This window comes from Odontesthes bonariensis, chromosome 5 (assembly GCF_027942865.1).
Source record: "Odontesthes bonariensis isolate fOdoBon6 chromosome 5, fOdoBon6.hap1, whole genome shotgun sequence".
NCBI classification, from domain to species: domain Eukaryota; kingdom Metazoa; phylum Chordata; class Actinopteri; order Atheriniformes; family Atherinopsidae; genus Odontesthes; species Odontesthes bonariensis.
Genome location: NC_134510.1, coordinates 41,154,673 through 41,175,445, shown reverse-complemented (window position 1 = coordinate 41,175,445; position 20,773 = coordinate 41,154,673). Strand labels below are relative to the sequence as shown.

Sequence of the window (20,773 nt, the reverse complement as noted above, 5' to 3'; positions counted from 1 at the left end):
TGGACGGATAGTTCGATGAATGGATGGATGGTTGGATGGATGGACGGATGGATGGATGGATGGATGGATGGATGGACGGATAGTTCGATGAATGGATGGACGGATAGTTGGATGGATGGACTGATAGTTGGATGGATGGATGGATGGTTGGATGGATGGACGGATAGTTGCATGGATCGACGGATAGTTGGATGGATGGATGGATAGTTGGATGGATGGACGGATGGATGGATGGATGGATGGATGGATGGACGGATAGTTCGATGAATGGACTGATAGTTGGATGGATGGATGGTTGGATGGATGGACGCATAGTTGGATGGATGGACGGATAGTTTTTTGGATGGACGGATAGTTGATGGATGGACGGATAGTTGGATAGATGGACGGATAGTTGATGGATGGACGGATAGTTGATGGATGGACGGATAGTTGGATGGATGGACGAATAGTTGGAAGGATGGACGGATAGTTGGATGGATGGATGGATGGATGGATGGATGGACGGATAGTTTGTTGGATGGACGGATAGTTGGATGGATGGACTGATAGTTGGATGGATGGATGGATGGTTGGATGGATGGACGGATAGTTGCATGGATCGACGGATAGTTGGATGGATGGATGGATAGTTGGATGGATGGACGGATGGATGGATGGATGGATGGACGGATAGTTCGATGAATGGACTGATAGTTGGATGGATGGATGGTTGGATGGATGGACGCATAGTTGGATGGATGGACGGATAGTTTTTTGGATGGACGGATAGTTGATGGATGGACGGATAGTTGGATAGATGGACGGATAGTTGATGGATGGACGGATAGTTGATGGATGGACGGATAGTTGGATGGATGGACGAATAGTTGGAAGGATGGACGGATAGTTGGATGGATGGATGGATGGATGGATGGATGGATGGACGGATAGTTTGTTGGATGGACGGATAGTTGGATGGATGGACGAATAGTTGGAAGGATGGACGGATAGTTGATGGATGGACGGATAGTTGGATGGATGGACGAATAGTTGGATGGATGGATGGATGGATGGATGGTTGTATGGATGGACGGATAGTTGGATGGATGTATAGTTGGACGGATAGTTTGTTCAATGGATGGATAGTTGGATGGATGGTTAGATGGATGGATGGATGGTTCTGATTCAGTTCAGGAGCAGGACGGAAACGGATAGAAACGCTTCCACCAAACCTTTAAAAACCACCAGTTTCCATCCTTGGCCTTTATCAATCAGAGTAAACGGTTCCTGTCTTAAATCATTCTTCTTCATTATGTAAAGCACATTGAGTTGCGTGGTATGAAATGTGGTATGAAATGCGCTATATAAATAAAGATTTTGCTTGATTGATTGATCTTTAATATTCGTGAAATGTTCGATTTAAGGCGAGACACTACAGGTGAATAGGATAATATTTTAAAATAACAGATATAACTATGAAACTTCCTCAGTTGATTACTTATTCAAGTATGAAAAAAAATGTATTACAAGTTTTATATTTCCGGAAGCTAGATCTGAACATATGATAAAGTCAGGTGAAAAATTCTTTTTTCATTTTGTTTACACACAAAATGAAAATAAAATTACAGAGGGATTTCAGGATATCTGCTTTCATTTCCTAGGAAATCAAAATATACTGTCCATAGCCTAAAAACATTGATTTTCGCCATATTTTTTTATTGTAATGTCACATAAATCAGGCCAGGAATGATTTATCAACAAATCCTTCTGTAAATATCTTCAGAATACTGCTAAGTGTATAACTGGAAAGTTTGGTGTTAGTAGGGCCTCCGTAGCCGGTTCTTAAAGTAAAACCCTCCGTCAGCGTGTTAGATGAGCAGCTGGAATCAGTTCTGGTGTTTCCAGTGTGGAGACGTCTGATTGGACTCAGCTGATTCGATCATTTGGATATTAATCTGGTTATGCTGAGTGTTGTGTAAGCCACTCGGGAGGAATCTATTTTTACCCTGAGCTGAATGATGAATGACGCTCTGATGTCACAGCTGCCAGAATTTACCTCAAACACGGAAATCAGAAAGCTGAAAACAGACGGAATACAGACGGAATACAGACGGAAAACAGACGGAAAACAGACTTGTTTTCAAACTGACGCACATGTAACGGGACTGTTTTCCTTTTCCCAGGATGCCTTGTTCAACTCCCTGCTGGATGACCCGTACCTGAGTCTGCAACTCACAGGCAAATCCAACCAGCAGGTAGGGATGATGTCATCTGTGACCACGCTGACCCCACCTGGTGTATCCCACCTGGTGTATCCCCACCTGGTGTATCCCACCTGGTGTATCCCCACCTGGTGTATCCCACCTGGTGTAACCCCACCTGGTGTAAGCCCACCTGGTGTATCCCCACCTGGTGTATCCCACCTGGTGTGACCCCACCTGGTGTAACCCCACCTGGTGTATCCCACCTGGTGTATCTCCACCTGGTGTAAGCCCACCTGGTGTATCCCCACCTGGTGTATCCCACCTGGTGTAACCCCACCTGGTGTAAGCCCACCTGGTGTATCCCACCTGGTGTATCCCCACCTGGTGTATCCCCACCTGGTGTAACCCCACCTGGTGTATCCCCACCTGGTGTAAGCCCACCTGGTGTATCCCCACCTGGTGTATCCCACCTGGTGTAACCCCACCTGGTGTATCCCCACCTGGTGTAACCCCACCTGGTGTATCCCCACCTGGTGTATCCCACCTGGTGTAAGCCCACCTGGTGTATCCCCACCTGGTGTAACCCCACCTGGTGTAACCCCACCTGGTGTATCCCACCTGGTGTATCTCCACCTGGTGTAAGCCCACCTGGTGTATCCCCACCTGGTGTATCCCCACCTGGTGTATCCCACCTGGTGTAAGCCCACCTGGTGTAAGCCCACCTGGTGTAACCCCACCTGGTGTATCCCCACCTGGTGTAAGCCCACCTGGTGTATCCCACCTGGTGTAAGCCCACCTGGTGTGACCCCACCTGGTGTATCCCACCTGGTGTAAGCCCACCTGGTGTGACCCCACCTGGTGTATCCCCACCTGGTGTATCCCCACCTGGTGTATCCCACTTGGTGTAAGCCCACCTGGTGTGACCCCACCTGGTGTAAGCCCACCTGGTGTGACCCCACCTGGTGTATCCCCATCTGGTGTAACCCCACCTGGTGTGACCCCACCTGGTGTAAGCCCACCTGGTGTGACCCCACCTGGTGTAAGCCCACCTGGTGTGACCCCACCTGGTGTATCCCCACCTGGTGTAACCCCACCTGGTGTATCCCACCTGGTATATCCCCACCTGGTGTGACCCCACCTGGTGTAACCCCACCTGGTGTATCCCACCTGGTGTATCTCCACCTGGTGTAAGCCCACCTGGTGTAAGCCCACCTGGTGTATCCCCACCTGGTGTATCCCACCTGGTGTAACCCACCTGGTGTAACCCCACCTGGTGTATCCCCACCTGGTGTAACCCACCTGGTGTAACCCCACCTGGTGTATCCCACCTGGTGTAAGCCCACCTGGTGTATCCCCACCTGGTGTATCCCACCTGGTGTATCCCACCTGGTGTAAGCCCACCTGGTGTATCCCACCTGGTGTATCCCACCTGGTGTAAGCCCACCTGGTGTATCCCACCTGGTGTAAGCCCACCTGGTGTAAGCCCACCTGGTGTATCCCCACCTGGTGTATCCCACCTGGTGTATCCCACCTGGTGTAACCCCACCTGGTGTAAGCCCACCTGGTGTATCCCACCTGGTGTATCCCCACCTGGTGTATCCCCACCTGGTGTATCCCCACCTGGTGTATCCCACCTGGTGTAAGCCCACCTGGTGTATCCCCACCTGGTGTAACCCCACCTGGTGTATCCCCACCTGGTGTATCCCACCTGGTGTAAGCCCACCTGGTGTATCCCCACCTGGTGTAACCCCACCTGGTGTATCCCACCTGGTGTATCTCCACCTGGTGTAAGCCCACCTGGTGTATCCCCACCTGGTGTATCCCCACCTGGTGTGACCCCACCTGGTGTAACCCCACCTGGTGTATCCCCACCTGGTGTAACCCCACCTGGTGTATCCCACCTGGTGTATCTCCACCTGGTGTAAGCCCACCTGGTGTATCCCCACCTGGTGTATCCCACCTGGTGTAACCCACCTGGTGTAACCCCACCTGGTGTATCCCCACCTGGTGTAAGCCCACCTGGTGTATCCCCACCTGGTGTATCCCACCTGGTGTAACCCCACCTGGTGTAACCCCACCTGGTGTATCCCCACCTGGTTTATCCCACCTGGTGTAAGCCCACCTGGTGTATCCCCACCTGGTGTAACCCCACCTGGTGTAACCCCACCTGGTGTATCCCACCTGGTGTATCTCCACCTGGTGTAAGCCCACCTGGTGTATCCCCACCTGGTGTATCCCCACCTGGTGTATCCCACCTGGTGTAAGCCCACCTGGTGTAAGCCAACCTGGTGTAACCCCACCTGGTGTATCCCCACCTGGTGTAAGCCCACCTGGTGTATCCCACCTGGTGTAAGCCCACCTGGTGTGACCCCACCTGGTGTATCCCCACCTGGTGTATCCCCACCTGGTGTATCCCACTTGGTGTAAGCCCACCTGGTGTGACCTCACCTGGTGTAAGCCCACCTGGTGTGACCCCACCTGGTGTATCCCCATCTGGTGTAACCCCACCTGGTGTGACCCCACCTGGTGTAAGCCCACCTGGTGTGACCCCACCTGGTGTATCCCCACCTGGTGTGACCCCACCTGGTGTAAGCCCACCTGGTGTGACCCCACCTGGTGTATCCCCACCTGGTGTATCCCACCTGGTATATCCCCACCTGGTGTGACCCCACCTGGTGTAACCCCACCTGGTGTATCCCACCTGGTGTATCTCCACCTGGTGTAAGCCCACCTGGTGTAAGCCCACCTGGTGTATCCCCACCTGGTGTATCCCACCTGGTGTAACCCACCTGGTGTAACCCCACCTGGTGTATCCCCACCTGGTGTATCCCACCTGGTGTAAGCCCACCTGGTGTATCCCCACCTGGTGTATCCCACCTGGTGTATCCCACCTGGTGTAAGCCCACCTGGTGTATCCCCACCTGGTGTAACCCCACCTGGTGTATCCCACCTGGTGTATCCTACCTGGTGTGACCCCACCTGGTGTAAGCCCACCTGGTGTAACCCACCTGGTGTAACCCCACCTGGTGTATCCCACCTGGTGTATCCCACCTGGTGTAAGCCCACCTGGTGTATCCCACCTGGTGTAATCCCACCTGGTGTATCCCACCTGGTGTAACCCCACCTGGTGTAAGCCCACCTGGTGTATCCCACCTGGTGTATCCCCACCTGGTGTATCCCCACCTGGTGTATCCCCACCTGGTGTATCCCACCTGGTGTAAGCCCACCTGGTGTATCCCCACCTGGTGTAACCCCACCTGGTGTATCCCACCTGGTGTATCTCCACCTGGTGTAAGCCCACCTGGTGTATCCCCACCTGGTGTATCCCACCTGGTGTAAGCCCACCTGGTGTAAGCCCACCTGGTGTGACCCCACCTGGTGTATCCCCACCTGGTGTAAGCCCACCTGGTGTGACCCCACCTGGTGTATCCCCACCTGGTGTATCCCCACCTGGTGTATCCCACCTGGTGTAAGCCCACCTGGTGTGACCCCAGCTGGTGTATCCCCACCTGGTGTATCCCCACCTGTTGTATCCCACTTGGTGTAAGCCCACCTGGTGTGACCCCACCTGGTGTAAGCCCACCTGGTGTGACCCCACCTGGTGTATCCCCATCTGGTGTAAGCCCACCTGGTGTGACCCCACCTGGTGTATCCCACCTGGTGTGACCCCACCTGGTGTAAGCCCACCTGGTGTATGCCCACCTGGTGTATCCCCACCTGGTGTATCCCACCTGGTGTGACCCCACCTGGTGTAAGCCCACCTGGTGTATCCCACCTGGTGTATCCCACCTGGTGTAACCCCACCTGGTGTGACCCCACCTGGTGTGACCCCACCTGGTGTAAGCCCACCTGGTGTATCCCACCTGGTGTAACCCCACCTGGTGTAAGCCCACCTGGTGTATCCCCACCTGGTGTAACCCCACCTGGTGTGACCCCACCTGGTGTAAGCCCACCTGGTGTATCCCCACCTGGTGTAACCCCACCTGGTGTATCCCCACCTGGTGTATCCCACCTGGTGTATCCCACCTGGTGTAACCCCACCTGGTGTAACCCCACCTGGTGTAAGCCCACCTGGTGTATCCCCACCTGGTGTAACCCCACCTGGTGTAAACCCACCTGGTGTATCCCCACCTGGTGTAACCCCACCTGGTGTAAGCCCACCTGGTGTAAGCCCACCTGGTGTAACCCCACCTGGTGTATCCCACCTGGTGTATCCCACCTGGTGTATCCCCACCTGGTGTAACCCCACCTGGTGTAAGCTCACCTGGTGTATCCCCACCTGGTGTGACCCCACCTGGTGTAAGCCCACCTGGTGTAACCCCACCTGGTGTATCCCACCTGGTGTAACCCCACCTGGTGTATCCCCACCTGGTGTATCCCACCTGGTGTATCCCACCTGGTGTAACCCCACCTGGTGTGACCCCACCTGGTGTAAGCCCACCTGGTGTATCCCCACCTGGTGTGACCCCACCTGGTGTGACCCCACCTGGTGTAAGCCCACCTGGTGTAAGCCCACCTGGTGTATCCCCACCTGGTGTAACCCCACCTGGTGTAAGCCCACCTGGTGTATCCCCACCTGGTGTAACCCCACCTGGTGTAAGCCCACCTGGTGTATCCCCACCTGGTGTAACCCCACCTGGTGTAAGCCCACCTGGTGTAAGCCCACCTGGTGTAAGCCCACCTGGTGTAACCCCACCTGGTGTAAGCCCACCTGGTGTATCCCCCACCTGGTGTGACCCCACCTGGTGTATCCCCACCTGGTGTATCCCCACCTGGTGTAACCCCACCTGGTGTATCCCCACCTGGTGTAAGTCATCAGTGGGCCTTAACCTGGCAGAATTCAGGTGTTTCTGTAGTTCTCTCCTTCATGCTCCACATCTGGATTAAAAGATGTTTGGGTGTCCCGCTTCAGTTCCCGCCCGACAGCCAGGCTGACGGTCTGTCCCTGAACCACGGCCAGCTGCAGCCGGACAGCCACGGACCCCTGGAGTCGCAGGGCCCCGGGGACCAGCAGCTGCTCAACAACCAGAACCAGAACTACAGCGGCGGGGACGGGCGCCACCACGTGCCCAACATCATCCTCACAGGTCCGTATGAACCCTCAGATCAGAGCTTCCAGGGACCTTTAGCTTTAGCTTCAGCTTCTCTGTCCCGACACGCAGGAAGAGGCGGGGTCACGTGACCCATGAACTGAACGGCACGGCCTTCGTTAGCCTCGCTGGCCTTCGTTAGCCTCGTCGGCCTTCGCTAGCATCGCCGGCCTTCATTAACCTCGCCGGCTTCATTAGCCTCGCCGGCCTTCATTAACCTCGCTGGCCTTCATTAGCCTCGCCGGCCTTCATTAGCCTCGCCGGCTTCATTAGCCTCGCCGGCTTCATTAGCCTCGCCGGCTTCATTAGCCTCGCCGGCTTCATTAGCCTTGTCGGCCTTCATTAGCCTCGCCGGGCTCCGTTAGCCTTACCGGCCTTCATTAGCCGACGGTCTTCGTTAGCCTCGTCGAGTTTCATTAGCCACGCCAGGTTTCATTATTCTCGTTGAACCGGCCTTCATTAGCCTCGCCGGCCTTCGTTAGCCTCGTCGGCCTTCGTTAGCCTCGCCGGCCTTCATTAACCTCGCCGGCCTTCATTAGCCTCGTTGGCTTACATTAGCCTCGCCGGCTTCATTAGCCTCGTTGAACTGGCCTTCATTAGCCTCGCCGGCCTTCGTTAGCCTCGCCGGCTTCATTAGCCTCGTTGGCCCGGCCTTCGTTAGCCTCGTCGTCCTTCGTTAGCCTCGTCGGCCTTCGTGTTAGCCTCGTCGGCCTTCGTGTTAGCCTCGCCGGCCTTCGTGTTAGCCTCGCCGGCCTTCATTAGCCTCGTCGGCCTTCGTTAGCCTCGTCGGCCTTCATTAGCCTCGTCGGCCTTCGTTAGCCTCGCCGGCCCTCATTAGCCTCGCCGGCTTCATTAGCCTCGTTGAACTGGCCTTCATTAGCCTCGTCGGCCTTCATTAGCCTCGTCGGCCTTCATTAGCCTCGTCGGCCTTCATTAACCTCGCTGGCCTTCATTAACCTCGCCGGCCTTCATTAGCCTCGTCGGCCTTCATTAACCTCGCCGGCCTTCATTAGCCTCGCCGGCCTTCATTAGCCTCGCCGGCCTTCATTAGCCTCGCCGGCTTCATTAGCCTCGTTGAACTGGCCTTCATTAGCCTCGCCGTATGAACCCTCAGATCAGAGCTTCCAGGGACCTTTAGCTTTAGCTTCAGCTTCTCTGTCCCGACACGCAGGAAGAGGCGGGGTCACGTGACCCATGAACTGAACGGCACGGCCTTCGTTAGCCTCGCTGGCCTTCGTTAGCCTCGTCGGCCTTCGCTAGCATCGCCTCGCCGGCCTTCATTAGCCTCACCGTCCTTCGTTAGCCTCACCGTCCTTTGTTAGCCTCGCCGTCCTTCGTTAGCCTTGCCGGCCTTCATTATCCTCGCCGGCCTTCATTAACCTCGCTGGCCTTCATTAGCCTCGCCGGCTTCATTAGCCTCGTTGAACTGGCCTTCATTAGCCTCGCCGGCCTTCGTTAGCCTCGCTGGCCTCCGTTAGCCTCGTCGGCCTTCGTTAGCCTCGCCAGCCTTCATTAGCCTCGTTGAACTGACCTTCATTTGCCTCGCCGGCTTCATTAGCCTCGTTGGCCCGGCCTTCGTTAGCCTCGTCGTCCTTCGTTAGCCTCGCCGGCCTTCATTAGCCTCGTCGGCCTTCGTTAGCCTCCCCGGCCTTCGTTAGCCTCGCCGGCCTTCATTAGCCTCGTCGGCCTTCATTAGCCTCGTCGGCCTTCGTTAGCCTCGCCGGCCTTCGTTAGCCTCGCCGGCCTTCGTTAGCCTCCCCGGCCTTCGTTAGCCTCGCCGGCCTTCGTTAGCCTCCCCGGCCTTCATTAGCCTCGCCGGCTTCATTAGCCTCGTTGAACTGGCCTTCATTAGCCTCGTCGGCCTTCGTTAGCCTCGCCGGCCTTCATTAGCCTCGTCGGCCTTCATTAGCCTCGCCGGCTTCATTAGCCTCGCCAGCCTTCATTAGCCTCGCCGTCCTTCGTTAGCCTCGCCGTCCTTCGTTAACCTTGCCGGCCTTCATTAGCCTCACCGTCCTCCGTTAGCCTCGCCAGCCTCCGTTAGCCTTGCCGGCCTTCGTTAGCCTCGTCGGCCTTCGTTAGCCTCGCCGGCCTTCATTAACCTCGCCGGCCTTCATTAGCCTCGTTGAACTGACCTTCATTTGCCTGCCAGCCTTCGTTAGCCTCGCTGGCTTCATTAGCCTCGTTGGCCCGGCCTTCGTTAGCCTCGTCGTCCTTCGTTAGCCTCGCCGGCCTTCATTAGCCTCGTCGGCCTTCGTTAGCCTCGCCGGCCTTCATTAGCCTCGCCGGCCTTCGTTAGCCTCGCCGGCCTTCGTTAGCCTCGCCGGCCTTCGTTAGCCTCGCCGGCCTTCGTTAACCTCGCTGGCCTTCATTAACCTCGCTGGCCTTCATTAGCCTCGTCTGCCTTCATTAGCCTCACCGTCCTTCGTTAGCCTCGCCGGCTTTATTAGCCTCGTCGGCTTCATTAGCCTCGTTGAACTGGCCTTCATGAGCCTCACCGTCCTTCGTTAGCCTCGTTGAACTGGCCTTCATTAGCCTCACCGTCCTTCGTTAGCCTCGCCGGGCTTCATTAGCCTCGCCGTCCTTCGTTAGCCTCGCCGTCCTTCGTTAGCCTCGCCGGCCTCCGTTAGCCTCGCCAGCCTACGTTAGCCTCGGCTTCCTTTATTAGCTTCTCTGACGCAGCTCTAACGTGTCCACCTTCCCTCCTCCCCCCGCAGGCGACTCCCCCACAGGTCTGTCCAAGGAGATCGCCAGCGCCCTGTCCCACGTCCCCGGCTTCGAGATGGACCCCTTCTCCCTGGACGAGCAGCTCAGGATGGACCCCCTGTCTCTGGACATGCTGGAGGGCGACCTGATGCTGGCCGACCCGGCCGTGGAGGACTCCTTCCGGTCCGACCGGCTGAAGTGACCCCCGCCTGCGCCGCAGACTCTCGGTGGGCCGACTAACGCTGCCGCTACGCTTGAGGCGGGATCCCCGCTTCTGTTCTGGCATTAGCTTGTATGAGTGAAGGTTCCTGTGCGAAGCGGCGGCACGTGCACACACTGATGTGCACGGAGCCCCCGGGGCTGTCTGACTGCTTCCTGCTCCTGCAGCATCCATGTTGGCTCCGCCCCTTTAAAAGGAAGTGGCTGGCTCCGCCCTTTTAACAGGAAGTCAGCTGGCTCCGCCCCTTTAAAAGGAAGCGGCTGGCTCCGCCCCTTTAACAGGAAGTCAGCTGGCTCCGCCCCTTTAGCAGGAAGTCAGCCATCATTCAGAGGTTTTTATATTTGTAAAAAAGCCCCGGCAGAGATGGTCGCCGCAGCTCCGCCGCCATCAGAAAGTGCCATTCGAGCCCGAGTCGTGTTGCATCGCCGAGGGGCGGAGCTTCAGTGGTGCGCTCGGACTCTGAGGAGCTCCCCGAACAAAGCTTCGACTTTTCCTGTGAATGTTACTGTAAACTGTTCCCACCTGAGTTCAGTTGCTGGGGAACAGCTCCCGCCTTCCTCCCAGTGCCTTGGGGCCGCCACGGGGCCGCCACGGGGCCGCCACGGGGGCGCCATGCGGAAACAAACCGGGTCAAAAGAACCAGAACTCGCCGCAGAATGCTTCAGAAAGATGGTTGCTGTTACACACTGACGCCTGAGCTGCTCCAGCTCGCCGTGTTTGTGGAAATGTGGCGCCGCCTCCATCGTTCAGCTTTTCTTCCCCTCAGCTCAGGTTTTAAAGGGCACTTCCACCAACTGTTTATGTTCTGATCTGATCTGCAGCTGATCCAGATCAGATCCAGATCCAGATCCAGATCCAGATCAGATCCAGATCAGATCCAGATCAGATCCAGATCCAGATCAGATCCAGATCAGATCAGATCCAGGTCCAGGTCCAGATCCAGATCCAGATCCAGATCCAGATCAGATCCAGATCAGATCCAGATCAGATCCAGATCAGATCCAGATCAGATCCAGATCCAGATCCAGATCAGATCAGAATCAGATCCCGATCCTTTCCGGCTCTTAGCCCCGCCCCCTCCTACCTGCCTGCACTTGCTGCCCCCGCCGTCAGTTTTCAGCTGATGTTCTGATGATGCAAAGTTTTTATTGTTGCCTGTAAATAGTTTTTTTTTGGATATAAAAATATAATAAAACGCAGCGGATGTGAAACGCACGCTCACACATGCACGTGCACATGCACACGTGTGCTGTGCCTGGTCCAGTTTTGTGGCTCTGATCTGAAAGTTAAGGAACCTTTTCGTTGGAAGCCGAAAGAACCCAACAAATCAGAGGGACGCAGCCTGGAAAGTCCTGGAAAGTCCTAGAAAGTCCTAGAAAGTCCTAGAAAGTCCTGGAAAGTCCTGGAAAGTCCTGGAAGTCGGTCTGATCTTCCAGGTGGAGGCTCAGAGGATGTTGAAGGTTCAGGGTCGGACTGTCGCCCCCTGCTGGTCGCTCCGGGCTGCTGCGGGCGTCTTCTGCCCTGATAAAAACAAACTGGTTCTGTTCAGGGTTCTGAATGAAAGAACAGCATCTTCTGACGGGCTCTGACGTCCTCTGACAGGTTCTGACAGGTTCTGACAGGTTCTGACGGGTTCTGAATGAAAGAACAGCATCTTCTGACGGGCTCTGACGTCCTCTGGCAGGTTCTGACGTCCTCTGACAGGTTCTGACAGGTTCTGACAGGTTCTGACGGGTTCTGAATGAAAGAACAGCATCTTCTGACGGGCTCTGACGGGCTCTGACGGGCTCTGACGGGTTCTGACGGGCTCTGACGGGCTCTGACGGGTTCTGGCGGGCTCTGTTCAGGGCTGTGACGGGCTCTGACGGGCTCTGACGGGTTCTGGCGGGCTCTGTTCAGGGTTCTGACGGGTTCTGACGGGTTCTGACGGGCTCTGACGGGTTCTGACGGGCTCTGACGGGTTCTGACGGGTTCTGAATGAAAGAACAGCATCTTCTGACGGGCTCTGATGGGCTCTGTTCAGGGTTCTGACTGGTTCTGACAGGTTCTGACAGGTTCTGACGGGTTCTGAATGAAAGAACAGCATCCTCTGACGGGCTCTGACGGGTTCTGGCGGGTTCTGAATGAAAGAACAGCATCTTCTGACGGGCTCTGTTCAGGGTTCTGACTGGTTCTGACAGGTTCTGACGGGTTCTGACGGGTTCTGACGGGTTCTGACGGGTTCTGACGGGTTCTGAATGAAAGAACAGCATCCTCTGACGGGCTCTGACAGGTTCTGACGGGCTCTGACAGGTTCTGACGGACTCTGACGGGCTCTGACGGGTTCTGACGGGTTCTGTTCAGGGTTCTGACGGGTTCTGGCGGGCTCTGTTCAGGGTTCTGACGGGTTCTGACAGGCTCTGACGGGTTCTGACGGGCTCTGACAGGTTCTGACGGGTTCTGGCGGGCTCTGTTCAGGGCTCTGATGGGCTCTGACGGGCTCTGGCGGGCTCTGTTCAGGGTTCTGACGGGTTCTGACGGGCTCTGACGGGTTCTGACGGGCTCTGACGGGCTCTGACGGGTTCTGGCGGGCTCTGTTCAGGGTTCTGACGGGTTCTGACGGGCTCTGACGGGTTCTGACGGGTTCTGGCGGGCTCTGGCGGGCTCTGTTCAGGGTTCTGATGGGTTCTGACGGGCTCTGACAGGTTCTGACGGGCTCTGACGGGCTCTGACGGGTTCTGACGGGTTCTGGCGGGCTCTGTTCAGGGTTCTGACGGGTTCTGGCGGGCTCTGTTCAGGGTTCTGACGGGTTCTGACGGGGTCTGACGGGCTCTGACGGGTTCTGACGGGTTCTGACGGGCTCTGTTCAGGGTTCTGACGGGCTCTGACGGGCTCTGACGGGTTCTGGCGGGCTCTGTTCAGGGCTGTGACGGGTTCTGACGGGGTCTGACGGGCTCTGACGGGCTCTGACGGGTTCTGGCGGGCTCTGTTCAGGGTTCTGACGGGTTCTGACGGGCTCTGACGGGTTCTGACGGGTTCTGACGGGCTCTGACGGGCTCTGACGGGTTCTGATGGGCTTTGACGGGTTCTGACGGGTTCTGACGGGCTCTGACGGGTTCTGACGGGTTCTGACGGGTTCTGACGGGTTCTGACGGGCTCTGACGGGTTCTGACGGGTTCTGACGGGCTTTGACGGGTTCTGACGGGCTCTGACGGGTTCTGACGGGCTCTGACGGGTTCTGATGGGCTTTGACGGGTTCTGACGGGCTCTGACGGGTTCTGACGGGCTCTGACGGGTTCTGACGGGCTCTGACGGGTTCTGATGGGCTTTGACGGGTTCTGACGGGCTCTGACGGGTTCTGACGGGCTCTGACGGGTTCTGATGGGCTTTGACGGGTTCTGACGGGCTCTGACGGGTTCTGACGGGCTCTGACGGGTTCTGACGGGTTCTGACGGGCTCTGACGGGTTCTGACGGGCTCTGACGGGTTCTGACGGGTTCTGTCGGGTTGGAGGCGTTTCCGTCGGTGCTGGAAGCCGACGGGGCGTCTCTGAGGTTTAAAGTTGCAGTCTGAGCGGCGGCCATTTTGTTTCCGGACGTGTTTTAGTTGGACGCCACAGACTGGAGGCGGAGCTTATTGTCCTACAGTATTTTTTTTTTTTTTACGACATGAATGAAACGTTCTGAGTGAAATCGTGTCAGAAAAGTCCGAGAATCAGCGAATCAGGACGTCTGGAGCAAAAGGTTTTATCAGCTGCTTCTCACTGTGGTTCCGTCGGGTCGGCAACACGAAACATGACGTCATCCTTTCTGCTCCGTGCATGTGAGCGTGCACGTGAGCGTGCGCTTACTGTTTTATGCAATAAACCTGCTGTGAGGTAACATGCAGTTCCAGACTCTACCTGTAGGGGGAGCTGTTTACCAGCCGGCTCTGTGTGCGTGCGTGTGCGTGCGTGTGCGTGCGTGTGCGTGCTCAGACTAGGGATCAGTAAAAGGCCATATTTCATATTTTTTCATCTTTTGTATTGCTGTATGATATTAATTTCTGACATTATTCATGTTTTTGGGCTCCAGAGGAAAACTGAACGTGTTGCTCTGGTTCGTTTTCACCTTTTTATTGTAATAACCAACCAGGGAATGTTGAGTGTGTTGTACATATTAATGTGTTCAGAGCAGAGCTGCTTCTGATGCTAACAGCAGAGATTTTTAAACTGTACCTTCACATTATTTTACAGAAAATAAACAAATGAAACTTTCATGTTTGGATTTTATTCACATTTAAACACATTTTCTTTGGAAATATAACCTGAACCCAAGAGAAGAGAAATTCAGGCGTTAAGGGGTTAAATAAATCAAATCTGAATCTAAATTTGAGGTTTTATGACGTGATATAAATGACAGGAATGATAAAACTGCATATTTCAGGTGTTTGATCCATTTAACCCTTTCTGTTGTCTTGCAGGTCAAAAGTGAGCCACCACCATGTTTAGCTGTAGAAAAAATACCTTAAACTCTCTATTTCCAACTTGAAATGTTATGACTTTTCCTAAAGGGACCCCATCATTAGAAAAAGTCAGACTTTATTTTTGTTTATGTCTCCATGTGGGCTGTACACCACTAGGGCACAAAGATTGTCTTATGGGTCATTTTTGACCCGTGAATTATAAAAACATTTAAACACCAGAAAAAAGTTCAGTGTTTTTTCCCTTTCAATATAATTAATTCAGAAGTAATTACTTCCCATTTATATAATAGCAATAATAAACCTTTATTATGTAAAAGAGAACTGAGAAAACAAGAAAACTGTTGGTCCAACTGACAGTTGGTTTGTGGTTAAAAAAAAAAAGTGTAATCCTGAAAACTGGTGATTGTCTTTTTGTATTGTGTAACAAAAAATACATGATAAAAATGTACAGGTGGTTTCATCATACAAAATAGATTTTGGATTTAAAATGAAATTAAGTTGCACTATTTTGGGGCTTTGGTAGGGCGGGTCATTTCTGAGCCGCAGGACAAAGGGAGTAAACAGGATGTTAAGACCGCACAAAGGGTTAAAAAGATGTTAAATGGCAAAAGTTTGAATTTCCTGGTTAAATAAAGGTCAAATAAATAAAATCTGAATCTAAATTTGAGGTTTTATGACGTGATATAACTGACAGGAAGGATAAAACTGCATATTTCAGGTGAACTGGAGCTAGAAATATGAAAAGTTGCGGGTCAGACCAGCAGCTTCCGGTTGTGCTCTTATTGTGACAGTACAGACCGGAAGCAGCTGTGTGTTAACGGTGATCGTCTCTCGACTGCGAACATGGACGTTACATGTGAGACAGCGACCTGAGGATGGTCCTTCCAGCCCAGAACCAGCTCAACCAACCAGGTAAGCCCCGCAGGTCCAGCGCCCCGAGCCGGCCCCGGGCCCGGGAGGCCGGCACCGGGAGCCGGTGCGCGTTTAGCGGAGCCACGGTTAACGGAACCACGGTGCGCCCATTATCGGACACGCCTCCGTGTGAGACGCTTCGGTGAGACGCACCAGACTCCGTTTGTTTTCCCCCGGATTTAACGCGCCTGTCAGCCCGTGTTTGCCGGCTACCCGCCGGCTTTAACCGACGTTTTTTTGTAGGAGATTCAGTTTTATTTCCTCATTTTGTTAAACGTCCTGGAGCTCCGCTGCCGTGAGGTCGGAACGGCTCGTCCCGGCTCGTCAGAAACGGCTTTAAATGGCCTGAAAGCCGCGGACCGTGTGTCCGGTAATGGAACCCGCGGGTCCGCGGCCCCACGGTGCTGCGGCGGCAGCCACCGTCCGTCATTCTGCTGATGAACCGCCGCAGGGCGACGCAGCCGCCGCCGTGTCGCAGGTTTTTCATCAGGTTTTGTTTCCGGAAGAGTTGCTAAATTCAGAAAGGTTTCCGGAAACAGCCGAGTGGACCCGGAGAGAGTGTCCGATAATGGAAGCCGAGCGGGTTATGGGGGTTTGATGCCTCCAGCAGCTGTTCAGGCCTGTTTGTTGCAGTGCAGCTCCACCTCCTCCATCAGCTCCACCTGCTCCATCAGCTCCACCTGCTCCATCAGCTCCACCGGCTCCATCAGCTCCACCTCCTCCATCAGCTCCACCTGCTCCATCAGCTCCATCAGCTCCACCTCCTCCATCAGCTCCACCTCCTCCATCAGCTCCATCAGCTCCACCTGCTCCATCAGCTCCATCAGCTCCATCAGTTCCATCAGCTCCACCTCCTCCATCAGCTCCACCTCCTCCATCAGCTCCATCAGCTCCACCTCCTCCATCAGTTCCACCTGCTCCATCAGCTCCACCAGCTCCACCTGCTCCATCAGTTCCATCAGCTCCACCTGCTCCATCAGTTCCATCAGCTCCACCTGCTCCATCAGCTCCATCAGTTCCATCAGCTCCACCTGCTCCATCAGTTCCATCAGCTCCACCTGCTCCATCTGCTCCATCAGCTCCACCTGCTCCATCTGCTCCATCAGCTCCACCAGCTCCACCTGCTCCATCAGTTCCATCAGCTCCACCTGCTCCATCAGCTCCATCAGTTCCATCAGCTCCACCTGCTCCATCAGTTCCATCAGCTCCATCTGCTCCATCAGCTCCACCTGCTCCACCTGCTCCATCAGTTCCATCAGCTCCACCTGCTCCATCAGTTCCATCAGCTCCATCAGTTCCATCAGCTCCACCTCCTCCATCAGCTCAGCTCCACCTGCTCCATCAGCTCCACCTGCTCCATCAGTTCCATCAGCTCCACCTGCTCCATCAGTTCCATCAGCTCCACCGGCTCCATCAGCTCTCCACCTTATCCACCTGCTCCATCAGTTCCATCAGCTCCATCAGCTCCACCTGCTCCATCAGTTCCATCAGCTCCACCTGCTCCATCAGCTCCATCAGTTCCATCAGCTCCACCTGCTCCACCTGCTCCGTCAGTTCCATCAGCTCCACCTGCTCCATCAGTTCCATCAGCTCCACCTGCTCCATCAGCTCCATCTGCTCCATCAGCTCCACCTGCTCCATCTGCTCCACCTGCTCCATCAGTTCCATCAGCTCCACCTGCTCCATCAGTTCCATCAGCTCCATCTGCTCCATCAGCTCCACCTGCTCCATCTGCTCCACCTGCTCCATCAGTTCCATCAGCTCCACCTGCTCCATCAGTTCCATCAGCTCCACCTGCTCCATCAGTTCCATCAGCTCCACCTGCTCCATCAGTTCCATCAGCTCCACCTGCTCCATCAGTTCCATCAGCTCCACCAGCTCCACCTGCTCCATCAGCTATCCTCCACCAGCTGATGGAGGCGTGATGGAGGCGTGATGAGGCGTGATGGAGGCGTGATGAGGCGTGATGGGGCGTGATGGAGGCGTGATGAGGCGTGATGAGGCGTGATGGAGGCGTGATGGAGGCCTGATGGAGGCGTGATGAGGCGTGATGAGGCGTGATTGAGGCGTGATGAGGCGTGATGAGGCGTGATGGGGCGTGATGGAGGCCTGATGGAGGCGTGATTGAGGCGTGATGGGGCGTGATGGAGGCGTGATGGGGCGTGATGGAGGCGTGATGAGGCGTGATGGAGGCCTGATGGAGGCGTGATGTGTGCCGGATGGAGGCGTGATGGAGGCCTGATGAGGCGTGATGGGGCGTGATGGAGGCCTGATGGAGGCCTGATGGAGGCGTGATGAGGCGTGATGTGTGCCTGATGGAGGCCTGATGGAGGCCTGATGGAGGCCTGATGGAGGCGTGATGAGGCGTGATGGAGGCCTGATGGAGGCGTGATGGAGGCCTGATGGAGGCGTGATGGAGGCCTGATGGAGGCCTGATGGAGGCGTGATGAGGCGCGATGTGTGCCTGATGGAGGCGTGATGAGGCGTGATGGAGGCGTGATGGAGGCGTGATGTGTGCCTGATGGAGGCGTGATGGAGGCGTGATGGAGGCCTGATGGAGGCCTGATGGAGGCCTGATGGAGGCGTGATGGAGGCCTGATGGAGGCCTGATGGAGGCGTGATGAGGCGTGATGTGTGCCTGATGGAGGCGTGATGAGGCGTGATGAGGCGTGATGGAGGCGTGATGGAGGCCTGATGGAGGCGTGATGTGTGCCTGATGGAGGCGTGATGGAGGCGTGATGTGTGCCTGATGGAGGCGTGATGAGGCGTGATGTGTGCCTGATGGAGGCCTGATGGAGGCGTGATGAGGCGTGATGGAGGCGTGATGGAGGCGTGATGTGTGCCTGATGGAGGCGTGATGGAGGCGTGATGGAGGCGTGATGAGGCGTGATGAGGCGTGATGGAGGCGTGATGAGGCGTGATGGAGGCGTGATGGAGGCGTGATGGAGGCGTGATGTGTGCCTGATGGAGGCGTGATGGAGGCGTGATGAGGCGTGATGGAGGCGTGATGGAGGCGTGATGGAGGCGTGATGTGTGCCTGATGGAGGCGTGATGAGGCGTGATGTGTGCCTGATGGAGGCGTGATGAGGCGTGATGTGTGCCTGATGGAGGCCTGATGGAGGCGTGATGAGGCCTGATGGAGGCGTGATGAGGCGTGATGTGTGCCTGATGGAGGCCTGATGGAGGCGTGATGAGGCCTGATGGAGGCGTGATGAGGCGTGATGGAGGCGTGATGGAGGCGTGATGTGTGCCTGATGGAGGCGTGATGAGGCCTGATTGAGGCGTGATGGAGGCGTGATGGAGGCGTGATGTGTGCCTGATGTGTGCCTGATGGAGGCCTGATGGAGGCGTGATGGAGGCCTGATGGAGGCGTGATGTGTGCCTGATGGAGGCCTGATGGAGGCGTGATGAGGCGTGATGAGGCGTGATGGAGGCGTGATGAGGCGTGATGAGGCGTGATGTGTGCCAGATGGAGGCGTGATGAGGCGTGATGTGTGCCTGATGGAGGCGTGATGAGGCGTGATGGAGGCCTGATGGAGGCGTGATGAGGCGTGATGGAGGCCTGATGGAGGCGTGATGAGGCGTGATGTGTGCCTGATGGAGGCGTGATGAGGCGTGATGGAGGCGTGATGAGGCATGATGTGTGCCTGATGGAGGCGTGATGAGGCATGATGTGTGCCTGATGGAGGCGTGATGAGGCGTGATGGAGGCGTGATGAGGCGTGATGGAGGCCTGATGGAGGCGTGATGAGGCGTGATGAGGCGTGATGAGGCGTGATGGAGGCGTGATGAGGCGTGATGTGTGCCGGATGGAGGCGTGATGAGGCGTGATGTGTGCCTGATGGAGGCGTGATGAGGCGTGATGGAGGCCTGATGGAGGCGTGATGAGGCGTGATGGAGGCCTGATGGAGGCGTGATGAGGCGTGATGTGTGCCTGATGGAGGCGTGATGAGGCATGATGTGTGCCTGATGGAGGCGTGATGAGGCGTGATGGAGGCGTGATGAGGCGTGATGGAGGCCTGATGGAGGCGTGATGAGGCGTGATGGAGGCCTGATGGAGGCGTGATGAGGCGTGATGGAGGCGTGATGAGGCGTGATGTGTGCCTGATGGAGGCGTGATGAGGCGTGATGGAGGCCTGATGGAGGCGTGATGAGGCGTGATGTGTGCCTGATGGAGGCGTGATGAGGCATGATGTGTGCCTGATGGAGGCGTGATGAGGCGTGATGGAGGCGTGATGAGGCGTGATGGAGGCCTGATGGAGGCGTGATGAGGCGTGATGAGGCGTGATGGAGGCGTGATGAGGCCTGATGGAGGCGTGATGTGTGCCTGATGGAGGCGTGATGAGGCGTGATGGAGGCCTGATGGAGGCGTGATGAGGCGTGATGTGTGCCTGATGGAGGCGTGATGAGGCGTGATGGAGGCGTGATGGAGGCGTGATGAGGCGTGATGGAGGCCTGATGGAGGTAAAATAAAGGGGGGGGTCTGCACTATATTAAGGGAAGGGAGTTCATCCTCAAAATATGATAGGAATGGTTGCTATTTGTTTATATGTTTTGTCTTTTTTGTTTGTTTATGTTTTGTTTATGTTGTGTTTGTTTATGTTGTGTTTGTTGTGTTTATGTTTTGTTTATGTGTATGTTTATGTATATGTATATGTTGTGTTTATGTTGTGTTTGTTGTGTTTATGTTGTGTTTGTTGTGTATGTTTATGTTGTGTATATGTTTATGTTTTGTTTATGTTTATGTTGTGTATATGTTTATGTTTTGTTTATGTTTATGTTGTGTATATGTTTATGTTTTGTTTATGTTTTGTTTATGTTTATGTTGTGTATATGTTTATGTTTTGTTTATGTTTATGTTGTGTATATGTTTATGTTTTGTTTATGTTTATGTTGTGTATATGTTTATGTTTTGTTTATGTTTTTGGGGCCTCACTGAGTGGGAGTCTTTGGGCAGTTGATCAGCTGTTCAGGTAAACCTCTGCAGAGACAGCGAGGGTCACGTGACCTCGCCCACAGGCCAGCGCTGCCTGTGATTGGCTGTGTGAAGGAAGCTGGTGGTGGCGGTTCTCAGAGGGCTGTGGGAACAGCAGCGCTCCTGTTTGTGTTGGCGGGCGGCAGCAGGATACCTGAGCCCGCCGGGACGTGTCGGCTCCTGTCAGGAATCTGGCAGAGCGCAGACGGCGTGCAGACGGCGTGCGGATCTCTATCTAAGGGGGGC

General features: G+C 55.2%; 2 protein-coding genes across 4 annotated transcripts in view; both read left to right on the top strand.

The window, feature by feature from the left end:
• Window positions 1-14,432, top strand: part of LOC142380497 (CREB-regulated transcription coactivator 2) — a 59,592-nt gene extending 45,160 nt beyond the window's left edge. For both annotated transcript variants that reach the window (XM_075466399.1, XM_075466398.1), the window contains 3 exons: window positions 2,166-2,237; window positions 7,099-7,273; window positions 9,991-14,432. In XM_075466399.1, the coding sequence (XP_075322514.1) occupies window positions 2,166-2,237; window positions 7,099-7,273; window positions 9,991-10,181 (438 nt within the window). In that variant the 3' untranslated portion in view covers window positions 10,182-14,432. The remainder of the gene's footprint in view (window positions 1-2,165; window positions 2,238-7,098; window positions 7,274-9,990) is intronic.
• A 1,019-nt stretch (window positions 14,433-15,451) lies between these two features.
• Window positions 15,452-20,773, top strand: part of dennd4b (DENN/MADD domain containing 4B) — a 72,270-nt gene continuing 66,948 nt past the window's right edge. For both annotated transcript variants that reach the window (XR_012769835.1, XM_075466396.1), the window contains exon 1: window positions 15,452-15,553. The gene's annotated coding sequence lies outside the window, so the exon portion shown is untranslated. The remainder of the gene's footprint in view (window positions 15,554-20,773) is intronic.